Below are 12,575 nucleotides of genomic sequence, written 5' to 3' on the forward strand. Positions count from 1 at the left end.
GCAAACATTGTTACTGTTTTATTGCAGGCGTTACTTGGTATTTTAATATTCGTTAACTAAAACATTGTTGATTTATCTGTGGTTTATTTACTAGTTAGTTGAATTAAGATGTTATTAAAATTGAAAAGCTACATTAGTATTTTGTATTTTTCTTATTTTTCTTTCTATATACTCAAAGGTATTTTTTAATAAAATTGACAGTGACGTTTCCAACAGGAATTCTTTTTGTACCACAGAGCAAAAATATCCCATATCGACAAACCCAAGAAGGCCGTTTAGGCCCCAAAATAGGAGAGCGAATAATAGTTATTTGTTTTACAAGGGGGCAAAGTTGTTGTTTAACCGCGTTAACCGCTCGTGCTAATATTGATACCCGAGCAAGCGAAAGATTCCAAAAATGAACCACGAGCGTAGCCAGTGGATAAAAAAATGGAATCTTGAGCGTTGTAAGGGTTTCAAAGCACGAGGGTTATAACACAAACAACCACATCAAACCTAAGAAAATATTAACTGTAAGATATCAAACTAAAACAAACCAAATCTAATCCAAATTAATGTTATACTAATGTTAACCAAATTAATTAATGTTCACCACACCAATAATGAGAGGAAAATACTAGGTAACTTGTTTCATGTTTTATTACTTTTATTCAAACAAAATCAAACCAAACCTAATCCAAATGAATGTTATTAAATATGGATACATAGCAGAATGTCCAAGTCGCAAAATGTGCAGGCTACGTAAAATGAGCAAATCGCAAAATGTGCAAATCTCATAATGAGAAGATCGCAAAATGTACAGATCTCATAATGAGCAGATCGCAAAATGTGCAGATCTCATAATGAGCAGATCGCAAAATGTGCAGATCTCATAATGAGCAGATCGCAAAATGTGCAAGCAGATCGCATAATGAGCAAGTCGCAAAATGTGTAGATTTTGAAATAGAGCTCAGATTCTACAGGTCCAAAAAGCGTAATCGTTGCCAATAAGGCTTCTGTTGATTACCGAATGTTAAAATATTTTGAAACAAACCTGCTATCTTTTTTATTATTTTGATACCTTATCGTGACCTTGTTTTATGAGCAAATAATTTATGAGGCAGTGCTTTGAAATATGCCCGTTGGACTTTGTACCATGCAGTTTAACTAGGGACGACACACAAAGCAAACGACATTACTATATGCACCTTTCGCGACCTGCACTTTTTACGATTTGCACATTTGGCGACCTGCGCTTTTTATGATTTGCACATTATGCGGCCTGCACTTTTTACGATTTGCACATTTCGCGACCTGCACTTTGTACGATTTGCACATTTTGCGACCTGCTCGTTTTACGATCTGCACGTTTTACTACCTGCACCTTCTGCGATTTGCACTAGTGCTCATTTTGCGACTTGCACATTCTGCTATGTATCCTTAAATGAATTTATCATTCAAAATCATCAATTCAACCAGCAAGAAAACAACTCAAAATTTGCATTTGATTACTTTGCCTCACATGTGAATAAAATGCAACTTTGCTTTTGAACAATCAAGAGAGCCAGTTGTTGTGGTGAAAATAAGGGTGAAAATATATTAGTACAGTTAACGTCAAATATATGTTTACATTTTTGGCCTTATTACAAAGGAGTAAGGTGAAAATTGAACAAAACGTCACTTCCACGCCAAGGTAACGGGCGCCAGCAAGCAAATGTATGACTCATCACAGTCATCACTCACTCGGCCAAGGTGCTCACAAATATCTGAGCACGCCTGTGTGTTAGTGTGTTCAGATATTTTTGAGTACCTCGGCCGCTCCGATACCTATATCTGAATGTGACTGTATCTCTCCCTTACCTACTACTCTACCTACTTTACTACCATGCATGCATACTTGCATGCTTTACTTTTACTGCTATGGCAGCTATGGCATAAGGTATAAAGATAACTCACGATGCCAGGGTTCTTAGATTTCACAGCCAGGAATTCACTTTACGATAACCTGGCGCGGCATCGGGCAACTACTCACTCGTATCTTACCTACATTGACAGAAAATGAAACTATGTAAATTACTCGATAAACATTTATTTTTCCGCAGACTTCATAATATTATTTTGCACTTTTTCTTATCCTCTTGCGATAGACGAGAAGCTCAGCACAGCTTCATGACCAAGACCGGGAGTCCTGCCGGCAGCCCGCCCGCGGGCGCCGATGCGCCGCCGCCTCCCGCCCCGGAACAACCTGTGCAACATTCAGGCGTCAGCAATTTCATTTTATTGTGATGCTGGCCGCTAGGAGCGTTATTGGGGGAACCAAGAGCTACGGATGGCTCTCCTTCCTTTGAAATCCAACCGCCACCGCCACTCTTCAGTGGATTGCGACCTGGCTGAATTCCCGCCGGAGTCTCAAAACAGTCTGCTTTACAAGGCAAATCCCACACGCAGGGCGGGGGCGGCTGCCAGTGAACACAACCCGGTCTCGTACAAGGTTTTTCCACTACAGGCGGCTTAGGCTTACGAACGCGACCTCCTGGCCCTGCCACTGGTTTGTCGCTAGATTCTGCCAACTCTTTGTCTTCGAAGCGCTTCAGAATTGTATCTAAAGTTTTCTCATCAAATACAAACGCTGGAAATTGCCCACCTGAATGGGAATCGGCAGCGGATTTACCAGATTTGCAGGGGCATCGTGAAGTTGATGTATTTTCAGAAGCTTTGGGTTGGACTGGGACATTAGTTACGAAACAGGCTCCACTGGCCGCACCGGGTTGACTATGTTTATCATGATCTCGAGTAGTAGTACACAAACACTTACAGCATTTTTCACCTCTGCTCCCGCCGGCGTCTGGGACAACTCCTTTGAGTTCACAAACAATAAATCTCTTGCCACCGGACTGAGAGCCACCTGCCGCTTGCCCACCGGAGCTGCCCCCGCCAGCCGCGGCGTAGTGGGCTGCAAACGGCGCAGGGTCCGCGAGCCCACGGGCGCGAGCCAGCTGACTAGGGGCACACACAGGATCAGGTAACACTAAACATGCAGGTTCGCCGCCACATCCCGTGCGGCGACAATCGTGCTGCAGCCCATTGCGCTTTATACAATGACAACTGTAATACATTATTCCCCCACGCAATTCACGACTTTTCGTTCGTTTAAGTTGATTTTCTTTTTCGTCCTTTTTTTGTGCGCCGCCTTCCTCCGCACGCGAAGCTTGGCCTTCTTGACTTTTCCCTTTCTGTAAACAAAAAATACCGTCATTATCAGACATAAAAATTACCACCAACTGTCCGCCATGTGAAATATGGACTTATTACCGAGTGCTAGGAAGGACGGCATCAATCTTGCTACCATTGGGAAATAAGATCAAAGTCACTGAGGCGCGTCACGTAAGTCTTCCCAGGAGGCGGTCTGCGGACGCACGGCGGACAGCACGGCGGGCACGGCTTAGGGCAACACGGACTCGCCCGGCACAAGTACCGAATGGATCCCTGTTGAAAGTACTGGCAATCTTGCAGTCCATTCCGCTTGAACGCGGATCTCGGGAGACATTGCAACTGTACAAAAATCACAATTACATGTAAATTTCAAATAGAAGTCTTGAAAACATATCAGATTACAAATATCGACATAGAGCTTCATTGACAGTCTGGTGCGCAGCGGTCTAAGACCTTATTACATCGGCATATTACAATGGTAATGGGTGCGCTCTGTGCGTTTCCAGATTTTGTTTCCTCTATACTTACGGCGGGACCGCAATCTTCATATTTGTAGCATACCATGGGACCACACGGAGAACACCTGAAATCAATTCGAACAATTTATTTGTATGATTATTACATAAACAACAGGTATTTTGGACATAGGTTGAGTACTTACATTTTTGTAGTTAAATATGTATATCCGATAAATTAATGAAACGTGCGAAGGAGGCGCTTTTAGATAATAGTTTTTTAATAAAATTTAGAAATTTTACAAAACAGCCAAAATAAATTTTACTTTTTCCACGAACAATTTAGAATTTTATAATTTTTTTAATTTTTTTTACAAATACGTCCAACGGGTTTCAAAGAAATTTGGTATTCTGTCAGATAAACATTTTTGAATAGCATCAATTTTTTTCGAATTCTGAATTTGAATGTTTAATGCCAGTATTCCTGCTAGAAGCAAGCTATTCATTATCATTCATAGTTGGACGAACGGTTCAAAATTTGCCCGTTTATAGTGCTTTTTTTCTTGACATATTACATTATATTGATATCAATAGGTACGCATTCTGCAGATTGCAGTCAATGCTTCTGCATGAGGGTTTTGGCAGTGCTTGGCGCAGGCCACGTTGGCGGGTACGCACAACGGCGCCGGTAGCACGACGCAGCAGCTTGCGTTCTGGCAGCACGTTCGCCGACAGTCGTATTGTAATCCATTTCTTCGTAGACAATGGCAGTCTGTATACAGTATGCCTCCTCTGAGCTCACGACTTTTAACTATGTAAACCCCCGAATGCGGTTTTGATCTTGATTTTTTTGGCTCCATTTTACATGAAACGGGCTTGCAAGACATTAAGAATTTAAATCAAAAACCAAATAAATTAAAGGTTTAACGGAAAATTTAGTTGAGCCAAATATTGTTTGCGATGTAAACGTAACAAAATTTTGTTTTAAACTAAAATGGTAATACTAGTAGGCCCTGATTGTTTAGCTTTAGATGGCTATGAATACAGTCAGATCAAATAATAATTGAAATTTTTAAAGATGTCCTTCGCAATACTACGTTCTTGACATCATTTGAAGAGTCCATACTCAGCCTATTTTAAGGTTATCATTCATCTAATTCATAGGCGCCGAACTCATATAACCCGACTGGTTAAAGCTGGGGCCACACCTCACTTGGGCACTTTGGGCATCGTGGCGTGAAAACATCCATGTCACAGAAAATCCGATGACACTCTTGTTCAATAACTTAAAAAAATATGAAGTCCTTAGACTTCCAATTTTTCATACAAATTAAATATTATTTTCAATAGACGCTATCATTATTGTTATCGACGTCGCAATTTGCAATATCTACATTGCGTCTTAGAATACACTTTAAAGTGTAGTACTAAGAAAAATAAAACAAGGTATTTTGAAAAGACGTTGAACAAATGTTGGTCAGTTTAAGTAGTCTACAGTTTAGTTTTTTATTCGGTAATATCTTATACATATATCCTTGGTTTTATCAGATATATAAACTAATTGCAAAGTTTTAAAATGAGAACGAAACTCCGTTTGTATGAGAAGGTGAAATTTGGCCGACCTTGCTGGGGACTTTTAAGAAGCTTACAGGTACTGTTACACATTCTCTGCAATTTAGCATAGTAATATGAGTGCTTATTGAGCATGCTTATGAACATTTGCTATTTGCCATTATAATAAAGCATGCTTAAAACTTAAAAGTAGCACGTCCTAAACACACATGCTAGTGCTCAATAATAGTAGCATGTTTTCATGCTAATAACTATAGCATGTGTAACTATAACTACCTATTTTTTTACCTTCTATCATTCATGGATTTTGATAATAAATGGCTAGCTTTATTTACGTAATGCTGGCACTTTATAATCTAAATAAAAAAAATACAATTTTCTTCTACGTTCAAACTAGAACAAGGGTATATAAAGCCCTCGTTTTGAATTTTTCATCAGTACATTCAAATCACTTGTCTATAAACGATAAAAAACTCAAAAAAAATTACTCCCACGTTTTTGAAAAGCCTCCTGTTTACAATTTTATCCGCGCCAGTCCGTTTTTGGACGTCTAGTATTTTGCTACTTGGTAGTACTCTCTACAAACAATAAACATGTAAGTATACATAGATGCGTTTGATGGCAAGTCTTATAAGTTCAGCTTTTGGGCATTTTTTTTTTGCCCGAGGCAAAGCGGGCGAGGCACGTCTACACTGGCCGTTTTGTGCCAATTTCTCAGAGCAATTGATTGCCATAAGTTAATCAAAATTGTCCCACAGCGCACGTTGTCGGTTATTTCTTGTGCTGATTTTCCATTTGTTCCCAGGTGCTGCGGAGGCTGCTGTGGAGGCTGCTGCGGAGGATGCTGCGGCGGATGCTGCTGCCCTTGCATCACCATCTACACATGCTGTACCAAGATCTGCTGAGTAGTCGCCGCAGAGGTGCCGGCAGTCGTGCCAGCGCTTCTGATGCTTCTACCAAAACCCGTGTTGTGTGGATGTCATATTCTCACAAGTGTTGTTGCGTGAAATAAATTATGTATTAAGCTTATTTCAGTGTGTAATTTCAATACTGAACCAATAGATGTGCTAATGCGCGATTTCTATAGTTATGCTTACGACTTATTAGGCCTAAGGGGGCGTGAGTGGTCAGATTAGCCCAAGAAAGGTACAGTCGGCTAGAACTATTCGATGTAAGGGACAAATGATAAATCTAGTAATTACGTAGACAGATAATCCAAATAGAAATATTACATTTAGATATTTAAAAAAAAGATGTGAAGGTATAAAGATCACGGAAGATTTGAAAAGGATATTAACTTTTGCATTGCACATGCTCATAGGACGCTCAGTACGACTTCGACATTTTCCTAAACTTGGCACTTATCTTGTCTCTTTTTTTATTTGCCATTTTCTTACTTGGTCTCTTTCTTAAACATGTCCCCATCCTAACTCGCCTCATTTATAACTTGGCTGTTTTAGCCCTACAATATTTTTTTCACCACACCAACAGCAAAGTTGGCACTTCAGTGGCCAAGTTTTCGTTTAACTCTCGTGCCTTGACACCCTCGCAACGCTCCCTCCAGCCCCTCCAGTACCATCGGTCCATTTTCCCAATCTGTCTACTTTACCAAACGCATTTGTTGCCCGTGCAACCGGTATACAGTCTGTTTGTCAGGCCGCGTGCGGGCTTTACTTTCATCAAAACGGTTACCACGTGTTTTCCCTCCAGTACCATCGGTCCACTTAAATGTGAGAGTCAGAATGGCGGGTGTATGTAAACAAAAATAAACAAAAAGCATACCATATTTTAGTACCTAATTTGTACTATTTGGTACCTCATATAAAAAATTACCCTCCAGTACCATCGGTCCACTTTCCCAATCTGTCTACTTTACCAAAGGGTCCATTTTCGCGATCTGTGTACTTTACCAAACGGTCCACTTTCGCGATGTGTCCACTTTACCATCGGTCCACTTTCCCGGTCTGTCTACTTTGCCAAACGGTCCACTTTCCCGATTTGTCTACTTGAGCACGTTGTCTACTTTCGCCATTGGTTCACTCATTTCGTAGCATAGTACCAACTTCGCGAACTTTGATTTGGCGATTCGCGAAATGTATTTTTTATACTCGCAAACCACCAGTTTCTCAGAATACCAAAAACGCTTAGTGCCAGCATAATGCCAAGTCAATATGTGTCAACCACGGAGGACCGACATATCAGTATTGTAACAGATGCGAGTGAGACACCGTCATTGTTCTGACAGTATTTAATCAAATATAACTGATTGCGTGGCAGCAAATTACCGTTTTGTGACTACAACGAACAAAATGTCTGGGATCATTCCAGTAAACAATATCCCATGAAAAACATTTCATGTAAAATGTTGCCAAGACGAAACCACAAGGCTCGGACTGTCAAAAAATTATCAGATATCTTGTAGAGCCAAGCTTCTAACTCTGCAAGCCCTAACATGACAAACTCTACATCTTAGTCAACATATGTGGCTTGGCCGTTTCGCTACCGTCACATGGGCGGAAGGTGAAATCTATTCATTATTTTTTATTATACAATAATTTTTGTAGTAACAAAACGGCCAAGCCACGTATTTTGACTAAGGTGTAGAGTTTGTGATGTTAGGGCTTGTAGAGTTAGAAGCTTGGCTCTACAAGATATCTGATAACTTTTTGACAGTCCGAGCCTTGTACTTTCGTCTTGGCAACATTTTACATGAAATGTTTTTCATGGGATCGGAAAAGCGGACCATTTGGTCAAGTAGACCAATGAAGAAAGTGGACCGATCGGTAATTAGACGGATCGGGAAAGTGGACCGATAAGTAATTAGACGGATTGAGAAAAGCAATTAGGCAGATCGGGAAAGTAGACCGTTTGGTAAAGTAGACAGATTGGGAAAATGGACCGATGGTACTGGAGGGAAAAATTAGTACCTCACGGAATTTAAAGTTATTACCAAAACACGTTACACCCGCCAACCTGACAGTCAGAATGGCGGGTGTATTTTATTACGCTATGATCCCGCGATTATTGATAAATTCTATAAAAGCCAAATTTTAGTACCTTTTTAGTACTTTAATATTCAATTATAAATTGAGCCATTTTATTTGTGGTTTCCGAGTTTTACTAATTTTACAATTTGCATTGCTATTAAAAAATTTCAGGTGCTTTAATTTTTCACCGTATCTATATCGTTTTTAAGAAAAAACGCTACGCTACAACTATTTTTGGTTTATGCGTCGTTGGACTAAAAGTAAATATGGCGATGTATAAAAATGTCTAGATATAAAATAAAAATTGGTCCGAGTATTAGAAAGCCAATACTTCAAAATGTTTAAGTCTTATCAAGTCGGAATATAAAAATGACTACTTTCAAAGTATACAAATGTCTAAGTCTTATCAAGTCGGAATATAAAAATGACTACTTTCAAAGTATACAAATGTCTAAGTCTTATCAAGTCGGAATATTAAAATGACTACTTTCTTTACATAAATTTTACATGCATACATTTTCATTTCTCATAATAAATATAACAAAGAGTAATTTTAAAATACATTGCCATATTTACTTTTAGTGTCGCAACATATTTATATTTGGTCTAATATACAGATGCACATTTTTATACTTCGTCGAAATTATATACGCACGAACTTATGCAAGTAGACATTTTTATACATCGCCATATTTACTTTTAGTCTAGTGCCGCAACATATTTGTATTTGGTCTAATATACAGATGCACATTTTTATACTTCGTCGAAATTATATACGCACGAACTTATGCAAGTAGACATTTTTATACATCGCCATATTTACTTTTAGTCCAACGACGCATAAACCCTATTTTTATTACGCCAGGATTTAGTACCTTTCATGTTTAATCTGTTACCCTTTCACGGTTAATCTGTTAGGTTCAATTAACTATGAACATTACGTCTTACAAATGGCCAGGAGCCATGTCAAAGGATGCTTCCTAAGAAGAAATTCCGCTCTTCATTGTGCATGTAATTGTGCACCTAATACCTACTCTTAAGTACATGGTGATTAATCAAAATCATCACTCTCACAAACATGATCTCTGGTCATCTAGATGCCGGTAAATGCTGTATAGGGGTATTCCTTGACCTGGCGAAGGCCTTTGACACCGTCTCAATTCCCATTCTTCTCAAGAAACTAGAAGCTCTCGGAATTCGAGGCTCTGCACACGACTGGTTTTCCAGCTACCTAACAAATAGACAGCAATCGGTTAAGATCGGAGATTCAACAAGCTGCAGATCTCACATCTACTTCGGCGTCCCACAGGGCAGTATCCTCGGTCCCTCGCTTTTTATTACATACATTAATGACCTTCTTCAAACCACTATCCCAAACTCAGAATTCATCTGCTATGCTGATGACACCGTAGCTCTTTTTAGTGGTAATACTTGGGAGGAAACATACTTGTCAGCTGAGGCAGGACTATCATTAGTATCGAAATGGTTGGATCACAATCTTCTCACTCTAAATATGAACAAAAGCTATCACATCCCATTCTCAAAGACATCAGTCTCCTCTGCTCCGCTCACATACCACTTAAAGTTACATTCCTGCGACACAAATAACTTAAACTGCTCATGTGGGTCCATAAGTAGATGCTACACCGTCAAGTATCTGGGCCTTATCGTTTAAACAACACTTGACTAGTCTATCCAAAAAAGTGAGAAAACTGATTTATTTAGTGAAACGGCTGCGGGACTGTTCACCTCTAAGTGTCCTTCGCGTTGTCTACCATGCCCTGTGCCAATCTGTTTTAAAATATTGTATTGCAGTCTGGGGCAGCGCAGGTAAGACGGCACTCCTAGAACTAGAGCGTGCGCAACGTGCTGTCATCAAAGTCATGCTAAGAAAACCTTTTAGATTTCCTACCGACTTGCTGTATAATGAAACGGGGATCCTCAGAGTCAGACAATTATTTATTTTCAGCGCAGTGTGTAGAGTTCATAAAAGTATTACAAATTTACCGGTAAGAGACCTCATTTTGAGCAGACGTATATATAGAGTCCCGGTACCTGCTGTCCATACATCTCACGCCAAGAGGTTTGCTTCCCATATGCACCCATTTATATATAACTCTGTTTGCAAAATTATCGATCTAAAAACGTGTACTTTATCAAATGTTAAATCTAAACTCAAAAAATGGTTTGTGACCCTATCCTACAATGATACGGAAAATATAATACGTTCTTATGTTTAGGTCTGTCATCATCTAGTCCTTACTCGCTCTCCTACACCTTTCACACACACACACACACACACACACACACACACACACATATACACACCCTAAAAGCTTACACCTTATCACCCTCTTTCACACATCATTTTAATTAGGTTTAGTTACCGTATGTTACCTACTCTTTTGTAAGCCCCAAGATACAGGCTCAGCCTAGTTTGGTGCTTACCGGACACCTTTGTGATTGCCTACCTATTTTATTATAAATAAATTATTCTTATTCTTATTCTTATTCTTAAATAAAACTTGCAAATTATGTCTGTTTGTCCCTATATTAGTGTGATGAATATACTTCTTTGTGGGATTCCGTTGATGTCCTTGTTTTGCTAAGAAATGCTAAGTACCACATACTATATTTTTACTGTGAGTACGATTGAAATACATACCTTTTACAAGCAATATTTTCATTTAACTATTCTTACATGAGGTTTTTCTATCGTCTTGGTTAGTTTCTTAACTTATACATAACTAACAAAATACCACACCCGGTAGTATTTTCATGTTTAATATCCAAAAGGTTCTATACAGGGTGGATTTTCTTTTTGAGTCAGTGAGGGCAGCTACCAGATCCCGTGCTGCTACGAGAAAACGGTCTTAGAAGACCTTCCCTCGATTTCAAATTAATAAAGATTGGCTTTTAGAGATTTTGAAAAAAAAAACATACAGGGTGCGAGAAAAAGGTCATTTTTGCAAACTTTTTTTTAATGCCAATCGATTCCATTCCTATCCAGTATCAATAGTTTCCTTGGGGTCAACTTACGGTAATGTACTAAAAAGTCAACAAATAAAAAAAAAACTTTTTCCATACATTTACTATGGAGAAAACGAATTAGCGTATCGCCGGTCAGTTTCCTAATTCGTCAATTTTGCTGATTCAACAGTTTAATGATTAGACTGTTTCTTAATTCGCCAATTTCCTTTTTTGCCAGTTTCACTAAATTGTCAGAGCCCCTATTAAGCCAGTTTCTTGAGTCGCAAACTTCCTTATTCCTCAATTATCTTAAGTTGTCAGTTTTGCTATTTCGTCATTTTCCTAATCCGTTACTTTCCTTGTTCATCTGATAGTTTAATTTGTCAGTTTTCCCATCTCGTCATGTTTATGATTTGCTACTTTTTTGGGGTTCCGTAGTAAACTAGGAACCCAGCTGTTTTTAAGGCGATCTTAAGGCGATACAAGACATATTTTTGTACTCAGCTAAAAGTCACGAAATGTAAGTTTAATATTTTTAAATCACATTGCCGTATTCTTTTTAAAAAAACATAGTCATGGACCATGGACCTAGAATATTACGGACGGACTGTCACCTAAGACAAACTGTGACACTGCAATGGCGGAGGGTTTGATAGTGTGCGTGTAGACGAGTGTTACCATGTCACACAAATTCTCCCCTAATGGTGAAACAATTATTTTTAATATCGTCCTTGTTTTCAAATAAAAAAATTAGGACAGTTTTACGTTAGACAATAAAAAAGGTGTGTACGTATCTGATTTTATAGGTCTTGAAAATGCGCAATATTGCACAATTACTTTGTACAAACATTATTTTCAATACCTAATGATATTTAGCATCGTAATGAAATCAGTTCGTCATGTTTTTTTAATTTATACATTTAACTTGAAACATATCTGGTTTTCAACAAAAAAATTATAATACATAACAAACAAACGTTAAGTATCGCTCCTTAGTATCGGGTAATTACCATACCGACCTAGTTTGAAATGCACAATCAATAATTTAATCATTTACCTAAATGATCTCTTAATACATAATGATTTAACCTGTCAAATCAAGAAGGGTATCAATTACCCTACTTTCGGGAAATTACCCTATTCATGTTACTGGTCACACTCCTGTTTTGCAGTTTGATAATTTATAAACAACAATTATCGTGATTTTACGTACTAATTGATAAACTTAAGTATGAAAAGTTATTCCGTGACTTTTTTTCTTTCGATCGGTACCATTCTAGCAGGATTTAACTACGCATGCCGGCATATTTTATATTTTTCTTCGACATGTTTACTTCAATGACGTTTCGATTCGTCTGACGGCAAACTGGTGGATGTGGGCTGTCAATGTGTGTGTGTG

General features: G+C 38.7%; 1 protein-coding gene across 4 annotated transcripts; it reads right to left on the bottom strand.

Moving 5' to 3' along the window:
- Positions 1–2,052: 2,052 nt before the first annotated feature.
- On the bottom strand, positions 2,053–4,656 carry LOC134647241 (uncharacterized). 4 transcript variants are annotated; one of them, XM_063501510.1, is made up of 4 exons: positions 3,854–4,655; positions 3,721–3,775; positions 2,795–3,212; positions 2,053–2,224 (listed from the first exon to the last, which is right to left on the bottom strand). In XM_063501510.1, coding segments are annotated over exons 1-4 (564 nt in total). In that variant the 5' UTR covers positions 3,856–4,655; the 3' UTR covers positions 2,053–2,135. The 4 variants fall into 4 exon arrangements, 3 of the variants coding, with proteins under 3 accessions (XP_063357580.1, XP_063357579.1, XP_063357578.1); XM_063501509.1 differs by having other exon boundaries at positions 2,789–3,212; XR_010096816.1 differs by lacking the exon at positions 2,053–2,224 and adding an exon at positions 3,292–3,531 and having other exon boundaries at positions 3,048–3,212.
- Between the last annotated feature and the right edge of the window lie 7,919 nt (positions 4,657–12,575).

This window comes from Cydia amplana, chromosome 4 (assembly GCF_948474715.1).
Source record: "Cydia amplana chromosome 4, ilCydAmpl1.1, whole genome shotgun sequence".
Lineage (NCBI taxonomy): Eukaryota > Metazoa > Arthropoda > Insecta > Lepidoptera > Tortricidae > Cydia > Cydia amplana.

Excerpts from the sequence above, each read along its gene's own strand:
- LOC134647241 (XM_063501508.1), bottom strand. Across the intron at positions 3,213-3,720 it reads ATGAAGATTGCGGTCCCGCC|AAAGGGAAAAGTCAAGAAGG; the intron begins GTAAGTATAGAG and ends TTTTGTTTACAG.